Source organism: Epinephelus lanceolatus, chromosome 1 (genome assembly GCF_041903045.1).
Source record: "Epinephelus lanceolatus isolate andai-2023 chromosome 1, ASM4190304v1, whole genome shotgun sequence".
NCBI lineage: Eukaryota > Metazoa > Chordata > Actinopteri > Perciformes > Serranidae > Epinephelus > Epinephelus lanceolatus.
Window position 1 is genome coordinate 53,364,938 of NC_135734.1, and position 23,442 is coordinate 53,388,379.

General features: G+C 45.4%; 1 protein-coding gene across 1 annotated transcript; it reads right to left on the bottom strand.

The window, feature by feature from the left end:
• Nucleotides 1-9: 9 nt before the first annotated feature.
• On the bottom strand, nucleotides 10-22,150 carry LOC117256856 (deoxynucleotidyltransferase terminal-interacting protein 1). Its single transcript, XM_078172090.1, has 13 exons — nucleotides 21,912-22,150; nucleotides 14,610-14,680; nucleotides 10,147-10,243; nucleotides 8,333-8,431; nucleotides 8,062-8,121; nucleotides 7,926-7,982; nucleotides 5,286-5,347; nucleotides 5,159-5,201; nucleotides 4,922-4,980; nucleotides 1,055-1,115; nucleotides 759-830; nucleotides 367-422; nucleotides 10-265 (listed from the first exon to the last, which is right to left on the bottom strand). Exons 1-13 carry the CDS (start codon nucleotides 21,984-21,986, stop codon nucleotides 157-159), a joined length of 921 nt encoding a protein of 306 aa, XP_078028216.1. The 5' UTR covers nucleotides 21,987-22,150; the 3' UTR covers nucleotides 10-156.
• Nucleotides 22,151-23,442: the final 1,292 nt, after the last annotated feature.

The window sequence follows — 23,442 nt, forward strand, 5'->3', positions numbered from 1 at the left end:
GCAGAGTTCAGAGTTTTTTAGTTTTTTATTTAAAAAAAAAAACAGCAGTAACCATAACAATCACATGATAAATCTCTCTTCCCCCTTATTGGTTCATTGTTTCTACAGCGTCTGCTCAGGTTTCACAATGATCTATTGGTGTGGTGGGGGGTGGGGTCAGAGGTCAGCATCTCTCTGAGCCTCCATGGCTCTCTGCATCTTCTCCACCATCCACAGAGGAACTGAGAATGGCTTCAACTCGTCCATCCTGACATCCGGGCAGTCCCTGCGCGCACACGCACACCCACACACACACCTGTTACCATGGTAACCACAGACAGACAAACCTCAATTACCATGGAGACAGAGGAGTGACATCAGACTCACTTGTACTCATCACTACGAGACAGATCCTGGATGTCCTCCTCAATCAGCAGGTAGGCCTGGACACAAACACAAGTGTGGTGTGAAGGCAGCTCAGTGTCTCTGCTGTGTTCAGGTGCAGTGTGAAGGTGGCTAAGTGTCTGCTGTGTTCAGGCGCAGTGTGAAGGTGGCTAAGTGTCTGCTGTGTTCAGGCACAGTGTGAAGGTGGCTAAGTGTCTGCTGTGTTCAGGTGCAGTGTGAAGGCGGCTAAGTGCTGTGTTCAGGTGCAGTGTGAAGGCAGCTCAGTGTCTCTGCTGTGTTCAGGCGCAGTGTGAAGGTAGCTTAGTGTCTATGCTGTGTTCAGGTGCAGTAGGAATCTCAGTGTTGTGTTTATGTTAAATGATTGGTCCTCTCACCATCTTCCCTCCGGTGGCTCTCATGTGGTGTCTCTCTGCCAGCCACTGCTTATCCTTCGCATCTGCGGCATACTGAGACAGACAGACACACACACACACACGCACGCACGCACGCACGCGCTCGCACGCACACACACACACACACACAGGTGAGGCTCAGGTGAGTGTGTTCTTCAGTGCTCAGAGGGAAACAGATGTTTTCTGTCGGAACTTGAACACAAGTCATTGATCTTTATTGACGTGTAGATGATGAACATGGTCACACACACACACACACACACACACACACACTTTACCTTGAACAGATCAGCATGTTTGATGTAGATGCGTCCTCTGGTCCCGCCCATCCCCAGTGCCCTGCAGTGACATCACAACACATGATGACTCACTTCCTGTTGATACTTTTCATGAACAGTAGTAATGTACAAAAGTGACGCAGTGACCTCACTTTACATCATGTGACCATGTTGGTGAGGTCAACATGGTCACATGACACAAGCGGTAACCTCTAGGGCTGAAACATGACCTCCATGTTCAAATTAACACGTTTACAGCCCGCCACAAAAAGACAGTGACTGTAACACCCCGCGGGTACGACACTACCTCTGTGAACGCCACCTGACAGAGACTGTAACACCCCACGGGTACGACACCACCCCTGTGAACGCCACCTGACGAAGACTGTAACACCCCACGGGTACGACACTACCTCTGTTAACGCCACCTGACAGAGACTGTAACACCCCACGGGTACGGCACCACCCCTGTGAACGCCACCTGACGAAGACTGTAACACCCCACGGGTACGACACCACCCCTGTGAACGCCACCTGACGAAGACTGTAACACCCCGCGGGTACGACACTACCTCTGTGAACGCCACCTGACAGAGACTGTAACACCCCACGGGTACGACACCACCCCTGTGAACGCCACCTGACGAAGACTGTAACACCCCACGGGTACGACACCACCCCTGTGAACGCCACCTGACGAAGACTGTAACACCCCACGGGTACGACACCACCCCTGTGAACGCCACCTGACGAAGACTGTAACACCCCACGGGTACGGTACCACCCCTGTGAACGCCACCTGACGAAGACTGTAACACCCCACGGGTACGGTACCACCCCTGTGAACGCCACCTGACGAAGACTGTAACACCCCACGGGTACGACACCACCCCTGTGAACGCCACCTGACGAAGACTGTAACACCCCACGGGTACGACACCACCCCTGTGAACGCCACCTGACGAAGACTGTAACACCCCACGGGTACGACACTACCTCTGTGAACGCCACCTGACGAAGACTGTAACACCCCACGGGTACAACACCACCCCTGTGAACGCCACCTGACGAAGACTGTAACACCCCACGGGTACGGTACCACCCCTGTGAACGCCACCTGACAGAGACTGTAACACCCCACGGGTACGGTACCACCCCTGTGAACGCCACCTGACGAAGACTGTAACACCCCACGGGTACGACACCACCCCTGTGAACGCCACCTGACGAAGACTGTAACACCCCACGGGTACGACACCACCCCTGTGAACGCCACCTGACGAAGACTGTAACACCCCACGGGTACGGTACCACCCCTGTGAACGCCACCTGACAGAGACTGTAACACCCCACGGGTACGACACCACCCCTGTGAACGCCACCTGACGAAGACTGTAACACCCCACGGGTACGACACCACCCGTGAACGCCACCTGACAGAGACTGTAACACCCCACGGGTACGACACCACCCCTGTGAACGCCACCTGACAGAGACTGTAACACCCCACGGGTACGACACCACCCCTGTGAACGCCACCTGACAGAGACTGTAAGTCAAAGTCAAGTCAAGTCAAACTTTATTTATAAAGCACATTTAAAAACAACCTCAGTTGACCAAAGTGCTGTACAGTTATTGAAATATAAAATAATCATACACAAATATCATAATAAATAAAACAAAGGAAATAGTAAGAGCTCAATTTAAAAAACTAAAATTGGATTAAAAAAGGAAATAAAAGAGTAAAAAAAAAGTAAAAGCCAAGGATTCTTGCCTAGCAGGGACTGAATGCTAAGGAGAAAAGATGGGTTTTCAGTAATGTTTTAAAGTGCTCAACAGACTGTGCAGCTCTAACCTGGAAAGGTAGGCTGTTCCACAGCTTTGGGGCCGCCACTGAGAAGGCTCTGTCCCCACGAGTAGAGAGTCTGGACCGAGGTACTGCCAGGAGCAGCTGGTTTGACGACCTAAGTGCTCTAGAAGTACTGTGAGGCTGTACAAGCTCTGATAAATAAGACGGTGCCAGACCATTTAAACACTTAAAAACAATTAATAAAACCTTGAACTGGATCTTAAAATTAACAGGCAGCCAGTGCAAAGATGCAAGGGTGGGACTGATGCGATCACGCTGTTTCTTTCCAGTCAGCAGGCGGGCGGCTGCATTTTGGACTACCTGTAAACGGCGCAGTGCTGACTGGTCAAGACCAACAAACAAAGAGTTACAGTAGTCTAGGCGTGATGTAACAAAGGTGTGAATAACTTTCTCAAAATAATCTCGGGGGAGATAAGCCTTTACTTTAGCTAATAGTCTTAGCTGGAAGAAGCTCGTTTTGACAATAGAGCTTATCTGCTTATCAAACCTAAAGTCAATGTCCAAAATAACACCAAGGTTCCTTGCAAAAGGGTGGCAGTGAGACTTAAGGGTGTCAATGGCGCTGTCATACCCATCTAACAGATTTTGTTGGCCGAATAAAATAATCTCAGTTTTATTTTTGTTCATGGAGAGAAAGTTCACTTCCATCCAAGATCGGATATCATTGAGGCAGTCTAATAACACCTGAACAGAGGCTTGCTCATTTGTTTTTAAAAGGCAGATAGATTTGTACGTCATCTGCAAAGCAATGAAATGAGACATTGTGCTTTCTGAATATGGATCCCAATGGCAACATATATATTGAAAAGAGGAGGGGGCCCAAAATAGAACCCTGAGGTACCCCACAGCTCAGGGGGGAAGTGGCTGAAGAATAATGGCCCAGCTGGACAGAGAAGCTCCTGTCTGAGAGGTAGGACTGAAACCACTTAAGAACAGTACCCTTAATGCCCACACAGGTGTTTAAGCGAGACAGGAGAATGTTGTGATCCACCGTATCAAAGGCAGCCGTCAGATCCAGAAGGACCAGGACCGCAGAGTTACCAGAGTCAACTGTCAAAAGAAGGTCATTTAAAATTCTTAAAAGCGCCGTTTCTGTGCTATGACGTGACTTAAAACCAGACTGGAACTTCTCGGAAATGCCATTTAGATCAATAAAAGACTGCAGCTGTTCATTAACCACCTTCTCCAAGACCTTAGAAAAAAAAGGAAGCTTGGAGATAGGCCTAAAGTTGGATAAAACTGTGGGGTCAAGATTAACACCCCACGGGTACGACACCACACCTGTGAACAACACCTGACGGAGACTCTAACACCCTGCAGGTACGACACCGCCCCTGTGAACGCCTCAGTTTCATTTTATTATAATTTTGTTTTTATTAAATTGATTTTGGCTTTACTGTTATATTTAAATTATCTTATTTTTATTACATTTTACTTTGTTTTTTAGTAGTTAATTTTTTTTATTAATGATGTTATATATTTTATGATCTACATATTATTTTATCATCACATGACAGTTGTGAGTGTGTAAAGCACTGGCAGAACTATCTTTTAGGTGTCTGTTCTTGTCTATTGAACATTTTTTGATCATAGATGGAGCTAATCCTCACCTTAATCCTGCTACAGACCAGGATTGCCCGGCAGCATAAGTTACCATGGTTACTAGGCTGGGATTCAGGTTAACCACCTTGATGGAACGGAGTTGTGGCTCAGTTTGATGGAACGGAAACCGGAGTTTAGCTCGATATATCAGGCTTAGCCAGAACCATGGTTTCCGTGGTTACCGATGTGAGGCTAATCTTAGCCACTTTGATAGAACAGAACTCTGGCTCACATTAGCCAGACTTGGCCATTTAAGCCTGGATTTGCCTTTAGCCTGCTTGATGGAATACCCCCCAGGTTTACAAGATGTTTGCAAGATGTTTACATGATGTTTACACCATGTTTACACCATGTTTACACAATGTTTACACAATGTTTACATGTTGCTGACTCACTTGTTGGCTCTGGAGCCGAGAACAAACGTGCTACCTTCGTTCAGTCTGGATGGATCCCACTGAAACACACACATTATTCAGTAGGTCATTACTGGACTGATGAATGAATGAATGAACGAATATCTCTGGTGGTTTCTTGATGATGAGTCAGATGATGAAAATCAGCTGCTGTAACATTTGGGTGAGTCCATCTGTGTTACCTGTGTGTGTGTGTGTGTGTGTGTGTGTGAGACTCACCTTTGGTCCTTCTCTCTTGATGGGATCAGACTTGAGCTTCACTCTGAGGACAGGAAGGTCACAGGTAGGTCAGGTATTCTAATCTACCTGGATACTGATGATGATGATGATAATGTCAGGTACTCACTGAGTGGAGAAGGTGTGAGGTCGATCAGAGGAAACCACTGCCAAACCTGGACGAGTTCGTCTCTGTGGACACATGATGATCACAGTTAAAGATCCCATCCATGCTGTCACCTGTCTGTCACCTGACACACCTATCTGTCAACTGAGACACCTGTGTGTCACCTGACCAGAGTCCTGCACGGGTCCAGTTTTCAAGATCCGCCCCGACCCGACCCGACCCGGCGACGTACAAACCCGCACCCGAACCGCAAACCCGCGGATCAGGCCGACCCGTTGAAACACGACCCGCAGCCCGACCCATAACCCGGATTTAAAGTAATCATTTTGGGTCATATTGGCTGAATATTGAACAGCATATCGCCACAGTTAAGGTGCCAGTGAGTAAACAACGACCTGAATGAAGCAGCTCTCACAATAAAAACCTGACTTCAGCTCCATCATCAACCCTCTGTGTTCTTCTCCCATACGAGTGTAAAAGCACTCGTTTGTTACGTTTAATGCTTTTAAACTTTTAATCTATGTAAAGGAACTTTACATGTGTAATAATAGACTTACTTTCTGTTCAGAGCGACGTTCAGCAGTTACGAGCCGTCACGTGTTTTTAGAATCCATCGAGGAGAGAAGTAATCCATCAGAGAAACACTTCAACACCCGCAAATCAGCTGTTTTTGCAGGTACCCGACCCAGTGCAGGACTCTGCACCTGTTACACCTGTCTGTCACCTGTCACACCTGTCTGTCAACTGTCACACCTGTCTGTCACCTGTCACACCTGTCTGTCACCTGTCTGTCAACTGTCACACCTGTCTGTCACCTGTCTGTCACCTGACACACCTGTCTGTCACCTGACACATCTGACACACCTGTCTGTCACCTGACACATCTGACACATCTGTCTGTCACCTGTCTGTCACCTGATACATCTGACACACCTGTCTGTCACCTGACACATCTGACACACCTGTCTGTCACCTGACACATCTGACACATCTGTCTGTCACCTGTCTGTCACCTGACACATCTGACACACCTGTCTGTCATCTGACACATCTGACACACCTGTCTGTCATCTGACACATCTGACACACCTGTCTGTCACCTGTCTGTCACCTGACACATCTGACACACCTGTCTGTCACCTGACACACCTGTCGGTCACCTGGAACACCTGTCTGTCACCTGACACACCTATAGGTCACCTGGAACACCTGTCTGTCACCTGACACACCTGTCTGTCACCTGACACATCTGTCTGTCACCTGTCTGTCACCTGACACATCTGACACACCTGTCTGTCACCTGACACACCTGTCTGTCACCTGACACATCTGACACACCTGTCTGTCACCTGACACACCTGTCGGTCACCTGGAACACCTGTCGGTCACCTGACACACCTGTCGGTCACCTGGAACACCTGTCTGTCACCTGACACACCTGTCTGTCACCTGACACATCTGACACACCCGTCACCTGACACACCTGACCCACCTGTCTGTCACCTGTCACACCTGTCACCTGACACACCTGTCGGTCACCTGACACATCTGACACATCTGTCTGTCACCTGACACATCTGACACACCTGTCTGTCACCTGACACACCTGTCTGTCACCTGACACATCTGACACACCTGTCTGTCACCTGTCTGTCACCTGACACACCTGACCCACCTGTCTGTCACCTGTCACACCTGTCTGTCACCTGACACACCTGACACACCTGTTGGTCACCTGGAACACCTGTCTGTCACCTGACACACCTGTCTGTCACCTGACACATCTGACACACCCGTCACCTGACACACCTGACCCACCTGTCTGTCACCTGTCACACCTGTCTGTCACCTGACACACCTGACACACCTGTTGGTCACCTGGAACACCTGTCTGTCACCTGACACACCTGTCTGTCACCTGACACATCTGACACACCCGTCACCTGACACACCTGACCCACCTGTCTGTCACCTGTCACACCTGTCACCTGACACACCTGTCGGTCACCTGACACATCTGACACATCTGTCTGTCACCTGACACATCTGACACACCCGTCACCTGACACACCTGACCCACCTGTCTGTCACCTGTCACACCTGTCACCTGACACACCTGTCGGTCACCTGACACATCTGACACACCTGTCGGTCACCTGACACATCTGACACATCTGTCTGTCACCTGACACATCTGACACACCTGTCTGTCACCTGACACACCTGTCTGTCACCTGACACACCTGTCTGTCACCTGACACATCTGACACACCTGTCTGTCACCTGTCTGTCACCTGACACACCTGACCCACCTGTCTGTCACCTGTCACACCTGTCTGTCACCTGACACACCTGACACACCTGTTGGTCACCTGGAACACCTGTCTGTCACCTGTCACACCTGTCTGTCACCTGACACACCTGACACACCTGTTGGTCACCTGGAACACCTGTCTGTCACCTGACATACCTGTCGGTCACCTGGAACACCTGTCTGTCACGTGACACACCTGTCGGTCAAAAGTTAGAAGCACACAGAGGTTACTGGTCTGACTGATACTGTGGTCCTTAACGTCTGGTAAAGTGACGTCACCTGAACCTGGTCATCTGACTGCCAAACAAACACCTGAGAGGTAAGGGTACCTTCTTTGGGAGGGGGCTTCCTCTCTGAATGTAGTCTTCATCAGCAGTTCTGGACCTCTGACAGGACACAGAGAACCACATCAGAACTGGAACAGGTCACAGCAGGCTCTAGATGATCTCACTGGTCATGTCCTACCTTGATGGCGACCTCTGACCCCGCCCTCTTCACCTCCCCCTCTGGAAACAGCTGCTTGGCCTGGTGATAACATCAGAGGAGACCATAGTAACCCTGTAGAACAACTGGAGTGATGTCACAGTGACATCATCACTGACATCATTTGCTGTCTGTGTCTGAACATTTAGTGTGTAAAACAGGAAGTGAAGCACAACATCACAGAGACACAGGTGAGTACTGGTGGGCGTATGACCAGCTGGGTCACAGGTCAGACAACAGGGAGTGAGCTCACATGTTCTAGAACGTTCCTGCAGGCCTCTCTGATCAGCTGGTCAGTCTGAACGTCGTCTCCAACATTTTCCTTCACATTCTCTGCTGCCTTTTCAAAGAACTGCGACAAAAACAACAGCATGAGAACTTTACTGACACATCTGCCTCCTCCACCTGGTAATCATAGCAACCAGCCAACACTGTTTGTATTGGATAGGGTTTAGAAAGACGTACAAACATTTATTTCCACTAATGCCAAGAACAGCCGTGCCTTAACAGATATCACAAATTATTTTCTTATCTTGAGATAAACGTTACGTAGAGACAAAGAACTTTGTTACATAGAGATAACAAACTTTGTTACGTAGGTAACAAACGTTACATAGAGGTAAACTTTGTTGCATAGAGATAAACTTTACATAGAGATAAACTTTGTTGCATAGCGATAAACTTTACATAGAGATAAACTTTGTTGCATAGAGATAAACTTTACATAGAAATAAACTTTGTTGCATAGAGATAACAAATGTTACGTATACGTATAGATAAAAAATGTTGCATAGAGATAACAAACGTAATGTAGAGATAACAAACATTACGTAGAGATGACAAACGTAGAGATTACAAACATGTAGAGACAACAAACGTTGCGTAAAGATGACAAACTGTTAGGTAGAGATAACAAAAATTACATAATGTTTGCTACGTTGATATAACAAACTTTGTTACGTAGAGATAACAAACATCAGGTAGAGATATCAAATGTTAATGTAGAAATAAACGTTATGTAGAGATATCAGAATTTGTTACGTAGAGATAACAAATGTTACGTAGAGATTACAAACATGTAGAGATAAGAAATGTTGCGTAGAGATAACAAAATGTTAGGTAAAGATAAGAAATTTTACGTAGAGATAACAAATGTTGTGTAGAAATAACTAACTTTGTTACGTAGAGATAACAAATGTTAAATAGAGATAACCAGACATGGCTGCGTGACAATCGCACTCCCTGTAACTCTGAGGTCGGGCTCTTGACATGCCTGCGGTGCGTATGCTGGAGGTGGACTCAGAACTAATGTTAGTGGGTACAAAAGAGACTGTAGAAATCAGGATTTGTCGCACACGATGTATTGCTGCTCCCGTGCCTTATTCTCACACCAAACAAATAAGCAACGTTTCGCCTCAGATGCATTTTACCATGTTTTTCACAGATTGAATTAATACACTTTTATTATTATTAACTGAATCTGTGAAAAACATGGTAAAATGCATCTGTGATTGATTGAGAAATAATATTATTCCTATATGTATTTTGTAGGTCTCCAGATAGCCTCACCCTTATTGGAGGACATGCTATAAAAAGAGGGACTGACCTTTACTCTGTAAGCCTGATGAAGCCTCCTACATGAGGCGAAACGTTGCTTATTTGTTTGGTGTGGGAATAAAGCACGGGAGCAGCAATACATCGTGTGCGACAAATCCTGATTTCTTAAGTTTTCCCTTTGATGTCAGCACCGATTGGAATAAGTTGATTCGGAGGATGTGCATTCTTTATATTTGTTTCACTACAATAGAGACTGTAACCACCGCTGTTACCATGGTTACCCAGTGTTTAGAATGGAGATGACGGGTGAAGGACCGGCAGGAACAGACAGACCTGAAGGAGTTACAGCCTCATCGGTTTTTCATGTGTCCGTCTCAAACACACCTGGGCTCATGATGATTATGATGATGATGATGAACTACTGAGAACTTTAAACAAGCTGCTCTGAAGTAGGCGGAGCTCTGCTATCAGCAGGTATCCACACCTGCTCACAAACCATCCATCCCTCACCTTATGGTACTTCCTGAACACAGCCATGATGTCATCGTTGAAGCTGGGCTGAAGCACCGCCCTCAATAGGTCCATGGACACCTGAGGATCAGTGTAACTACACACACACACACACACACACACACACACACACACACACAGTGTAAGACCCAGTGAAACCAGTTTGTTCGTCAGACCTGCTGCTGTCTGATCACTCACTGTTTATTTTGGTGGGTCAATTTCACTGAGGGCGATCAATAAATCAATCAGTCATGTGTAAATCTCTCAGAGTGCAGTAACTGATGGAGACAGTTTAAATCAGGACTTCAGACTGTTGTGATCATTTTTGGAGTCAGTGTGAGGTTGTTTTTTTAACGACTGGCTCGTGTATGACCTGCAGATCTGTAGACGTTTTTTTTTTTTCTTTTCCATGTTGTCAAATGAGTGTTGTGAGTCCACCGCTGTGTCCATGTCCGTGTCCGTGTGTGTGTGTGTGTGTGTGTGTGTGTGTGTGTGTGTGTGTGTGTGTGTGAGAGGAGGGAAGTCTGGTAGTGAGTGATGAGGTCACTGTGATGTCATTGACACTCATCTCTGCGTCTGATGCAGGTCACATGGACAAAACTGTAGAGACATGATGTTTCAGGATGATTTAAAGCTACACTCAGGGGCTGCGACTGGAGTCCTGTGTATCTTTATATGTTTATGTGTTCATATATTTATATGTTTATGTGTTTATATATTTATATGTTGATATGTTTATATATTTATATGTTTATATGTGTATGTGTTCATATATCTATATGTGTTCATATATTTATATATGTATATGTTTACATGTGTATGTGTTCATATATTTATATATGTATATGTTTATATGTGTATGTATTCATATATTTATATATGTATATGTTTACATGTTTGTGTGTTCATATATTTATGTGTATGTGTTCATATATTTATGTTTATGTGTTCATAAATTTATATATGTATATGTTTATATGTTTGTGTGTTCATGTATTTATATGTGTATGTGTTCATATATTTATGTTTGTGTTCATAAATGTATATATGTATATGTTTATATGTGTATGTGTTCATATATTTATGTTTATGTGTTCATAAATTTATATGTATATGTTTGTGTGTTCATGTATTTATGTTTATATGTTCATATATTTATATGTTCATATATTTATATGTGTATGTGTTCATATATTTATATGTCTGTGTGTTCATATATTTATATATTTATGTCTGTGTGTTCATATATTTATATGTTTATATGTTTGTGTGTTCATATATTTATATGTGTATACATTTGTGTGTTCATATTTTTATATATTTATATGTCTGTGTTCATATATTTATATGTTTATATGTTTGTGTGTTCATATATTTATATGTTTATATGTTTGTGTGTTCATATTTTTATATATTTATGTCTGTGTGTTCACATATTTATATATTTATATGTCTGTGTGTTCATATATTTATATGTTTGTGTGTTCATATATTTATATATATTTGTGTGTTCATATATTTATATGTTTGTGTGTTCATATATTTATATGTTTATATGTCTGTGTGTTCATATATGTATATGTTTCTGTGTTCATATATTTATATGTTTATATGTCTGTGTGTTCATATTTTTATATATTTACAGTACAGACCCTGATAAGGCACACCTGTGAAGTGGAAACAATTTCAGGTGACTACCTCTTGAAGCTCATGGAGAGAATGCCAAGAGTGTGCAAAGCAGTAATCAGAGCAAAGGGTGGCTATTTTGAAGAAACTAGAATATAAAACATGTTTTCAGTTATTTCACCTTTTTTTGTTAAGTACATAACTCCACATGTGTTCATTCATAGTTTTGATGCCTTCAGTGAGAATCTACAATGTAAATAGTCATGAAAATAAAGAAAACGCATTGAATGAGAAGGTGTGTCCAAACTTTTGGCCTGTACTGTATGTCCCACGCTGACACAGGGAGAACATGTCGGAGCACCCGGAGGAAACCCACACTGACACAGGGAGAACATGTGAGAGCACCTGGAGGAAACCCACGCTGACACAGGGAGAACATGTGAGAGCACCTGGAGGAAACCCACGCTGACACAGGGAGAACATGTCAGAGCACCTGGAGGAAACCCACGCTGACACAGGGAGAACATGTCAGAGCACCTGGAGGAAACCCACGCTGACACAGGGAGAACATGTCGGAACACCTGGAGAAAACCCACGCTGACACAGGGAGAACATGTCAGAGCACCTGGAGGAAACCCACGCTGACACAGGGAGAACATGTCGGAACACCCGGAGGAAACCCACGCTGACACAGGGAGAACATGTCAGAGACACCCGGAGATAACCCACGCTGACACGATGAGAACATGTCGGAACACCCGGAGGAAACCCACGCTGACATGAGGAGAACATGTCGGAGCACCTGGAGGAAACCCACGCTGACATGAGGAGAACATGTCGGAGCACCTGGAGGAACCCCACGCTGACACGGGGAGAACATGTCAGAGCACCTGGAGGAACCCCACGCTGACACGGGGAGAACATGTCAGAGCACCTGGAGGAAACCCACGCTGACATGAGGAGAACATGTCGGAGCACCTGGAGGAACCCCACGCTGACACGAGGAGAACATGTCGGAGCACCTGGAGGAAACCCACGCTGACACAGGGAGAACATGTCAGAGCACCTGGAGGAACCCCACGCTGACACGGGGAGAACATGTCGGAGCAGCTGGAGGAACCCCACGCTGACACGGGGAGAACATGTCAGAGCACCTGAAGGAAACCCACACTGACACAAGGAGAACATGTCAGAACACCTGGAGGAAACCCACGCTGACATGAAGAGAACATGTCGGAGCACCTGGAGGAACCCCACGCTGACACGGGGAGAACATGTCGGAGCACCTGGAGGAAACCCACGCTGACACAGGGAGAACATGTCAGAGCACCTGGAGGAAACCCACGCTGACACAGGGAGAACATGTCAGAGCACCTGGAGGAAACCCACGCTGACACAGGGAGAACATGTCAGAGCACCTGGAGGAAACCCACGCTGACACAGGGAGAACATGTCAGAGCACCTGGAGGAAACCCACGCTGACACAGGGAGAATATGTCAGAGCACCTGGAGGAAACCCACGCTGACACAGGGAGAACATGTCAGAGCACCTGGAGGAAACCCACGCTGACACAGTGAGAACATTTCAGAGCACCTGGAGGAAACCCACGCTGACACGGGGAGAACATGTCAGAGCACCTGGAGGAAACCCACGCTGACACGGGGAGAACATGTCAGAGCACCTGGAGGAAACCCACGCTGACATGAGGAGGACATGTCGGAGCACCTGGAGGAAACCCACACTGACACAAGGAGAACATGTCAGAACACCTGGAGGAAACCCACGCTGACGTGAGGAGAACATGTCGGAGCACCTGGAGGAAACCCACGCTGACACGGGGAGAACATGTCAGAGCACCTGGAGGAAACCCACGCTGACATGAGGAGGACATGTCGGAGCACCTGGAGGAAACCCACGCTGACACAAGGAGAACATGTCAGAACACCTGGAGGAAACCCACGCTGACGTGAGGAGAACATGTCGGAGCACCTGGAGGAACCCCACGCTGACACGGGGAGAACATGTCAAAGCACCTGGAGGAAACCCACGCTGACACAGGGAGAACATGTCAGAGCACCTGGAGGAAACCCACGCTGACACAAGGAGAACATGTCGGAGCACCTGGAGGAAACCCACACTGACACAAGGAGAACATGTCGGAGCACCTGGAGGAAACCCACGCTGACACGGGGAGAACATGTCAGAGCACCTGGAGGAAACCCACGCTGACACAAGGAGAACATGTCAGAGCACCTGGAGGAAACCCACACTGACACAGGGAGAACATGTCAGAGCACCTGGAGGAAACCCACGCTGACACAAGGAGAACATGTCGGAGCACCTGGAGGAAACCCACGCTGACACAAGGAGAACATGTCAGAGCACCTGGAGGAAACCCACACTGACACAGGGAGAACATGTCAGAGCACCTGGAGGAAACCCACGCTGACACAAGGAGAACATGTCGGAGCACCTGGAGGAAACCCACACTGACACAGGGAGAACATGTCAGAGCACCTGGAGAAAACCCACGCTGACCCAAGGAGAACATGTCGGAGTACCCGGAGGTAACCCACGCTGACACGGGGAGAACATATCAGAGTACCCAGAGGAAACCCACGCTGGCACGGGGAGAACATGTAAACTCCATACAGAAGGGCTTCCTCCTGGGATCGAACCAGGAACCATCTTGCTGTGAGGCAACAGTGCTAACCACCACACCACCGTGCTCATCATCATTAATTTTATTATTATTATTATTATTATTATTATTATTATATTTATATGTTCGTATATTTATGTTTGTATATGTTAATATATTTGAAGTAGTACTGACCTGACAGTCATGTGTGAGCGTCGTCCTCGTCTGTGAATCTGTCTGTGTTTGATCATCAGGTTCCAGGGCTTCTACACACACACACACACACACACACACACACACACAGTAATTATCAATAACCGATCAATGAATCAACATAAGGAACATTTAATATCTGAAACTGTCAAAATGTCTTCATGCTAACAGTTAGCCGTATGATGCTAACAGTTACCCGTATGATGCTAACAGTTAGTCATATGATGCTAACAGTCAGTCATATGATGCTAACAGTTAGTCATATGATGCTAACAGTCAGTCATATGATGCTAACAGTTAGTCATATGATGCTAAGTTAGTCATATGATGCTAACAGTCAGTCATATGATGCTAACAGTTAGTCATACAGGGCTCAACAATAAGGATTGCCCGATTGCCCGGGGCAAGTAAAACTCGCGGTCGGGCATGTAAACTAACAACTCACTTGCCTGATCGGGCAAGTTGCTAAAAATAGTCAAAGTTAATAACTAATTGATAAAATAAATGTATTTTAAAACGTGCTCCTTCTGCTCTGATGCAGCGGTCTCTCTGCCTGAAGTCACAGGCACAGCTGTGTAACAATGTCCTGCCCACAGCCCCCATTGATATTATTTTGTGCGACGGACGCTTCATATAATAACATAACAATATACTATTTATGGTGTTATGCCATCGTGTCATTTCTGTCTCTACATGGTCACGCGTTAACAATTCTCCTCTGCTCTCTGTATCGCACACTGCGGAGTTCCGCCACACACACAGGTGAGCACGCTAGAGTGGCTCGGGCCGCATTTTCCTGACCAAACCTGACCCCGAGCCCGGTGCAGTTTGTCAGCTGACAAAGTTATTGAAATGGACAGTGTGTAAATAACCAACAGACTGCTGTTACGTACAGACAAACACGCTGCTCTGTGCGCGTAGCACGGCACAAGTTCAGCACAGCATGCTGAACTTCAATCAATCAATCAATCAATAAATTTTATTCATAAAGCCCAATGTCACAAATCACAATTTGCCTCACAGGGCTTTACAGCATACAACATCCCTCTGTCCTTATGACCCTCACAGGTGATCAGGAAAAACTCCCCAAAAAACCCTTTAACGGGGAAAAAAACACGGTAGAAACCTCAGGAAGAGCAACTGAGGAGGGATCCCTCTTCCAGGACGGACAGAACTTGTGTTGCGTTCAGGCGTTGTCACGTAAATAACAACTTCCAGCACTTAAATAGGTCATAGCACAAAACAGCAGCATGTCAAGTGACTTTTTACTTTGATTATATTCAATACAACTGTATGTTCCTAAATCTTGAGACACCTCATGTGTAAGCTAGACAGACATTTCACCTGCTCATACTGTGCACACATGTACTGTATGTACTTAGTCCTAAAGAGCCCTTCTGGTGCCAGTAGATACATAGAAACATCCCAGCAGGCTGTGCTTTGCAAGCATACAAAAAAGTTTCACGCATGTGAAAATTATTTTTCATGTGTGTGCTTCACCTCCGCTGCTACAACTCCATCCTAGAGGAAACACTGCTGTGTGCGTTTAGTGCAACAGGTGGATGTGGTAGTCTACTGGTAGAGTAGAGAGAGAGAGCTAAGTAGCGTTGAAGTAGAGTAGAGCAGGACAGAGAGATGGAAGCAAAATATATTAAACCCGACGTTAATACAGCAGAACTGGAGAGGGTTGAAAAATAAATAGAGGTGGGCATGGCTCAAGTAGGGCGCAAAATTATAGACGGAGAATGATTGACAAATTTTTCACTTTAAGCCCTGACACTGTCATATTTGTGTAGGAATTAACATAACATAAAAATAACTGCAGTCTTTGTTAATTGATAGCCGTTTAAATTAAATAATTTTTATCCACCTTATTTTCAAACACGGAAGTAAATTGTGATCAACTTCCGTTTTTTTGTGTGTGACTTCCGGTCAGCCGCTTTCCCTCACCGGAGCTAACGGTGCAAGCTAAATTTTTTTCAATTTTCAGTTGTTTATGTTAGTCAATCAATCAGTTAGTTAGTTAGTTAGTCTGTGTATTTTGTATAACGTTAGATAACTGTGCCCACGTTTCCATTATAACGGAAATTTATTCCCTCTAAACGCGAATAAATCGTATGTCAATCATAAACTATGAACCAAAAAAGCACAATCTATCCCGAGTGAGACAAACTGCTTGATCCCCGTCTCCAGTGTACCAGCAGAGAACCTGCAGAACCGAATCAGTGAAAAAACACAGCGGGCTACACAGCCTCTCTACCTGAGCAGCTGAAGCTGCGGCTCACACCCTCGACACACAGACACACAGACGGTGCTTCTGCATGCCAGCCACACGTGTGCGCAACTGTGAGAAATAAATATGTGAGGTGTACGCTGCTTTTCTATCTTTTTTTCCCTTTTCTTTCTTTCTTTCTGTCAGCGACACACACTCCTAACACAGAACGGGTTGTTTTAATTGACTGAGTTGATCATTAAGCCATAGTGATGCACGGATCGGCTCTGATAGCACCCGAATCAGCATGTACGCATCAACCATCCAGCTGTTACAACATGATTGAGCTAGCAAAGCAGTTTTGTGTTGCTATGTGTGGTATTTATTCAGTTTTGGGAAATCACGATGTCTAGAAAGCATCAGTGGCTGCAGCTGACAGGGACAGCTAACGTTAACACTAGCAGCAAAGCTAACAGGACGTCATCCGTTAAAAGCCTCCCGTTGTCGGATACGACATGAAACTACTCCAATTAGCTCAATCATGTTGTAACTAAGACATCTGCTGGAAAAAATATTTTTTTCACGGGCCACTTTGTGAGTTTAGTGAGTTATTACAGACACGGCTAACGGCTAACAGCTAACGGTTAGCACAGCTAATCTACGATAACCATGTTATTAATTACACAGAGAAAATACTAATGTTTGTTCAGTCATTGTGTTTATAGACTTTACAAACATCAGATTAGTCTAAGCGGTGATATAGTGACGTGAAAAATGTGATATATACATATATATAGCTAAACTCAGCAAGGTAAACAACAAGGCGATTCCCATTTACACAGTGGTAAGAGTGCTGGACCGGAAGTGTCGCATAAAAAAACGGAAGCTGGCTGCGTTCTGTTTTGCCTCCGTGTTTCCGTGAAAAATAAGGTGGATAGGGCAAGTAAAAACCGACTTCGGGCAAGTAGATCTCTGACCAACTTGCCCGACCGGGCAAGTGAATAAAAACCTTAGCGTTGAACCCTGTCATATGATGCTAAGAGTCAGTCATATGATGGTAACACTTAGCCCTATGATGCTAACAGTTAGCTGCATAATGCTAAGCAGGATCAGTGAAAACTAAGTTTGTTCAGCTTGAGATGAAACTCTGAGTTTTCCGTTTCACAAAGCCAGTTCAGTGTAACTCTTAGTCAGTTACGGTGATGCGGTGATGTTACCACCCACCCCTGGGTCGTTCAGACCACAATGTCATTGTTTTACTCCCACAATACAGGCAGAAATTGAAAACAGAAAAAATCCAGAACAAAATCATTAAAACATGGGACAATGACTCTATTGAAGCTCTCAGGGGCTGCATAGAATCGACTGATTGGGATGTGTTTTTCATAAACAACAACTCTGATCTGAACTTGTTAAATGACTCAATCTCCTCCTATCTGACTTTTTGTGCTGATTATGCCATTCCATCTAAGCAGGTTAGACTGTACCCCAGCAACAAACCCTGGGTTACAAAAGACCTGAAAACATGCCTAAATAAAAAGAAACTGGCATTTTTAAATGGTGACAGGCAACGAGTAAATGAGTTAGAGAAAGAGTTCAGACAGAAATCGGGGGAGCAAAAATCCACTACAAGAACAAAGTGGAGGGGAAATTTACAACAGGGAATGTCAGGGAGGCCTGGCAAGGGCTCAATGCCATGATGGGCAGAGAGCAGTTAAACCTGCCCATATCAAATGCCCTGAAATCCCACCTCATCTACAGCAGGTTTGATAACACTCGGCACCCGTTGAGAGATGAGACCCCCAGCACTCCAAGCCCCCCACACATCAGTCACAGTTGAGAAAAATAAAGTGGTCCACTTTCTGTCCAGAGTGAACCCAAGGAAATCATCAGGCCCAGACAACCTAAATGGTCGATTTCTGAGGGAATGTGCCACTCAACTCGGGGATGTCATGGCCCAGCTCTTCCAGCTGCTGTTGGACTCTGGTTCTGTTCCTCATACACGGAAAGAATCCACCATCATTCCAATACCTAAGAGCACAAAAGCTACGGTCCCTAAAGATTATAAACCAGTGGCACTAACATCTGTTCTATGCAAGTGCATGGAACAGATGATATGTGACCTTCTGACCTCCTCAGTTTCAGACAAACTGGACCCACTCCAGTTTGCATATAAAGCAAAGCGAGGGGTGGAAGACACCTGCCTGACACTTTTGGACACTGTTACTAAAAACATGGACCACTCTCACTCATGTTCCAGGATTTTGTTTATGGACTTCTGCTCAGCTTTTAACACAGTCAACATCAACGCCTTATCAGACCGCCTCACTGAACTACAGGTCAACTTAACACTGGTTAAATGAATCAGAGACTTTTTACAGGACAGATCACAACATGTAATGGTCAATGGAAAAAGATCCACCAACACTGTCATAAACACAGGGGTCCCACAAGGCTGTGTCTTATCTCCCATCCTGTTTTCCATCTACACAAACAAAATAACCTGCAACATGGACAATATGACACTTTTCAAATACACTGATGACATGGCCTTGGTAGCTCACCTGATGGACTCTAACAGCCTAACAGCGTATCACCAGCAGGTAGCTTCAATTGTCACTGTTACTGAGGAGAGCGTCTTAGAGCTTAACATCTCTATGACTAAGGAGCTGTGCTGCTGCAGGAGAGTGACACCTGGTGACTCCGCCCACACACTACTGCAGCCACTGATGATCAAAGGGCAGGAGGTGGAGCAGGTGGAGCCCTTTAGGTACTTGGGCATTGAGGTGGACAGAACATGGTCCTTCTCTGTTCATTCTGAACAAATCTACAAAAAGGCACAACAACGGCTCTTTTTGCTGAGGACACTGAGGAGTTTTAATTTTGTCTACAGATCACTCATTGGATCAGTTCTCACTTAAAACATCTCATCCTGGTACACATCTTTCTGTAAAGGACAAATCCAAAGTGTCACAGGTCATCAAACATGCAAGTAAAGCAACAGGCATCACACAGTTCTCTCTCTCAGACCTCCACATTCAGGCAGTCAGACTGAAAGCCACCACCATCATACACGACCCTTCACATCCGCTCCACAACTCATTTCAACTCCTTCTTTCAGGCCATAGATACAGGGTCCCTCGAGCAAGAACAAACTTAGTCAAAAAATCATTCATGATGGGCAGCTAGTAGCGCTAGCAAAACGTCAGCAATATGGAACTTTTATACACTGGAAGGTGAAGGCAGCACAACAGCCACTTGTAAAATGTGCAAGTCTAGCGTTTCATGAGGGGGAAAAGACAGAGCTCATTTCAACACAACCAATTTGATATGCCATCTGGAAAGGAAACATCCATCACAGCATGCCGAGTTCGAGGCAGCAAGTAAAAAAAACAGAAAAAAAACCCCAGAACCAACCAACATTGGCGGAGGCTTTGAAAAGGATAGAGAAATTTCCCTAGGACCACAATGAAGCCAAAAAGATCACAGCCAAGATAAACAGACCTTATGGGACAACTTGGATGCATTCTTTTTTTTCTTTCTTAATGCTTTGCAAAGTATCGGATCGGACTCGGTTTCAAAATGAAGGATCGGATGCAAAAAAAATGTGATCGGGACATCCCTAGCACCCGTAACATATGCTCAGTTTGCTTCAGTCATTTATTCATTTGAACGTTGTTGTATTGCCTGCCTTTAGTAATATCATTAATTAAAGATTATTTTTATGGGCTTTTTGCCTTTATTGACAGGACAGAGAGTGAAATGGGGAGACAGAGAGAGAGAGTGGGGACTGACACGCAGCAAAGAGCTGCGAGCCGGATTCGAACCTGCAGCCACTGCAGCGAGGCGATGCCTCTGTGCATGGGGCGCCGGCACTATCCACTACCACTTTGTTTCAGTTTGTGGCTGGTAGCCTATATTCCTTTTTTAATTCACTTCGCTCCTTAGTAAATTAAACAATATCTCTCAATGTGTTGTCCACGTTTATATATTCTGCATGAACCAACACGGTGAGAACAAATGGGGCGCATTATCTAAGATGCACTTTTTGTAGTCCATCTTCAGAACATTGTAGTTTCACCACAGCAGACCTACATCAAGACAGCTGCGTTCAGAGGGCTCGGAGGTTTCTGAGGACCTGGCGTGAAAAGCCCGGAAAAACCCCTACTTCCAGAAAAAGTGCGTTCATCGCCTCACATTGGACCTTGGACGTAAACAAATACAGCTGTACAAGGCTATCTCTGCTGTAGCCCAGTGGAGCTGGGCTGATGTTGTTAGCCTTTTTGGCTAAATGAGGAGGTCGAAGACATTTTGCTAACATGTGGTGTTGGCAATGTTCCTAATTCTACGCATAATTATACACGGAATATTCAAATTACATGGAGCAGTGGAGAATTTGCTTAAAGATGTCTTTGAGATGCATTTTTTTTACCTAAGAAAAATAATTTGACTCGCTGGTAGCAAAGGGGGCCGCCATTGCTCTGAAGTCATGCCACATCAACTCGGGGTCCTCAGGTTGCTACACTTCAGCAGTGAAAAATTCCGCTCCGACCACGTGTTCAAAGCACTTTTCCCCACGAGTTAATGGTCGAGACCTCAGAACCTCCGACCTTATGAATGCCGCTCAACATCCACCGTGCATCATTACGTGGCCCAGTGTAAGTGCAGTCGGATTCTCTCAGCACCTTAGGAGTTCTCCTTCACATGTTCCCTTGACCTCGTGACGTTTTCCTTCGAGCTCAAGGGGAAATGGTTAGGAAAAGACGATAGTAGGGACTTTTCGACCGCAGCCATGTGTCTAACCAATGACGTCACAGAGTGTCTAACCAATGACGTCACAGCGTGTCTAACCAATGACGTCACAGTGTTTCATCTAAACTGAGTCGAGTTGTTTTATTAAAGGTTCTGTTTATTTTACTGAAAAACAAACAACTGTTGTTTTTGTTTAAGTGTCAACAGCAGTGACGTCAGTTACAACACAACACACTGTTCAAGACGCGCTCTGATAGAATGAAGTCAGACTAGAAGCTAGCTAAGCTAACTCGTTAGCCACTGTTAGCTGCTGTTCTTACCGGGCTCTGTTCCGGCTGCTCCGGTCCGTCCTGTTCCAGCCAGTCCCGGCCTCCCTCACTGCGGTGGGCTCCCATGGTAGAACCGCTGCTCACCCGGTCCGGTCCGATCCGGGACCAACCGAGTTAACTCCGTTCGGATGAGCTCGGCTAGGCTAACAGCAGCTAAAGCTAACAGCGGCAGCGAATGTTAGCGGTTTGATCTCCGGTTTGTTCCCGTGGATCACCGCGCTGACAGACACCGGGAGGCTCAGAGAGCTTTACTGAGCAACTGAAAATCGATAACAAACACGGACTGATATCAGAGACTATTGATAAACCTCTTTGTTTCCAGGAAGTTACACCCCTTCTTCCGCTAATGTAAAGCTTCCGGTCATTAATTTCAAAATAAAGGCACCCTCCCTGCAGAGCCAAAGATCCGGGTCCTTTTTCAGAAAGATCAGTGAAACTCTGAGTTTGTTCAGCCTGAGATGAAACCCTGAGTCAGTTACTATGGCAACATACTCTGTGAAGCTAACCTGCTGAGTCACAGGTTTGCTTCATGTCAGCCTGAGGCTGAGCGTGTAGCAGGAAGTAGAAACATGGCGTGTCCTTCAGTGAATGAAGTGGTGGAGGTTGAGGCCCAGTGTATTCAGAGGCTGTTGTGTAAGGAGAAGGTGATTAGAGCCTGTTTGGATGTCTCCCTGGAGGAGTGTCTATATGAAAGATACTGTTTGGATGTCTCCCTGGAGGAGTGTCTATATGAAAGATACTGTTTGACCTCACACTCTGTCATTTATCTAACAATCTGTTCCACCCACATATATCACATATTACACATCCTGGATTTACATTATCATCACAGCACATTTTATGCATTGTCCTTTGATTCTTTTCTTTATAACATCAGAGACACTGAACACATCAGAGAGACAGTGGTTTGTCGGCCCGTAACAAAAGTGTCTCTGGCTCTGAAAAGACTTTGGACCCTTGTTGTGGTTTTCCCTGGACATAAATCACAATCCATTATTAAAGTAATTACCACGGAGCATCGGTGGCTCAGTGGATGGAGCAGACGCTCAGCTCCTGATGCAGCGGCCGCGGGTTCAAACCCAGCCTGCTGTCCTGTGCTACATGTCGTTCCCTCTCTCCCCATAACGTTATGCTGTCCTGACATTAAAGGCAACAAAAGCCCAAAAATAATGTTTAAAAAAAGAACTGCAGGTTTGTCAGTGTTGATGAGAAATGAATCTACGTGGACACATGATGCAGTGATTCATTAATACTTTTCATATATTCAAAGACTCCGCGGTGTAACTGGCTCATTGATGGGACTCAACATCCCATAATAGCTCCATGTGAGAATAAAGGAGATTACATGAAGTCATTTCACAGCAGTTAAATGAACCTCAGCCTAATATTGACAGAATGAAGTCAGTAGAAACAAAACTTTTACCAGTCTGTTTAATATCTGTGTGTTTGATGTTGAGTTTGTGCCCAGTGTGTTTGGGCTCCATCACATGACAGCTGAATAACTTATATTCAAATATATGAA

Coding starts and splice junctions, on each gene's coding strand:
- LOC117256856 (XM_078172090.1), bottom strand. CDS start 21,986: ATGGGAGCCCACCGCAGTGAGGGAGGCCGGGACTGGCTGGAACAGGAC. Junction 10,244..14,609: donor CGCTCACACATGACTGTCAG/GTCAGTACTACT, acceptor GTGTGTGTGTAG/TTACACTGATCCTCAGGTGT. Junction 1,116..4,921: donor CTCGGCTCCAGAGCCAACAA/GTGAGTCAGCAA, acceptor ATGTCACTGCAG/GGCACTGGGGATGGGCGGGA.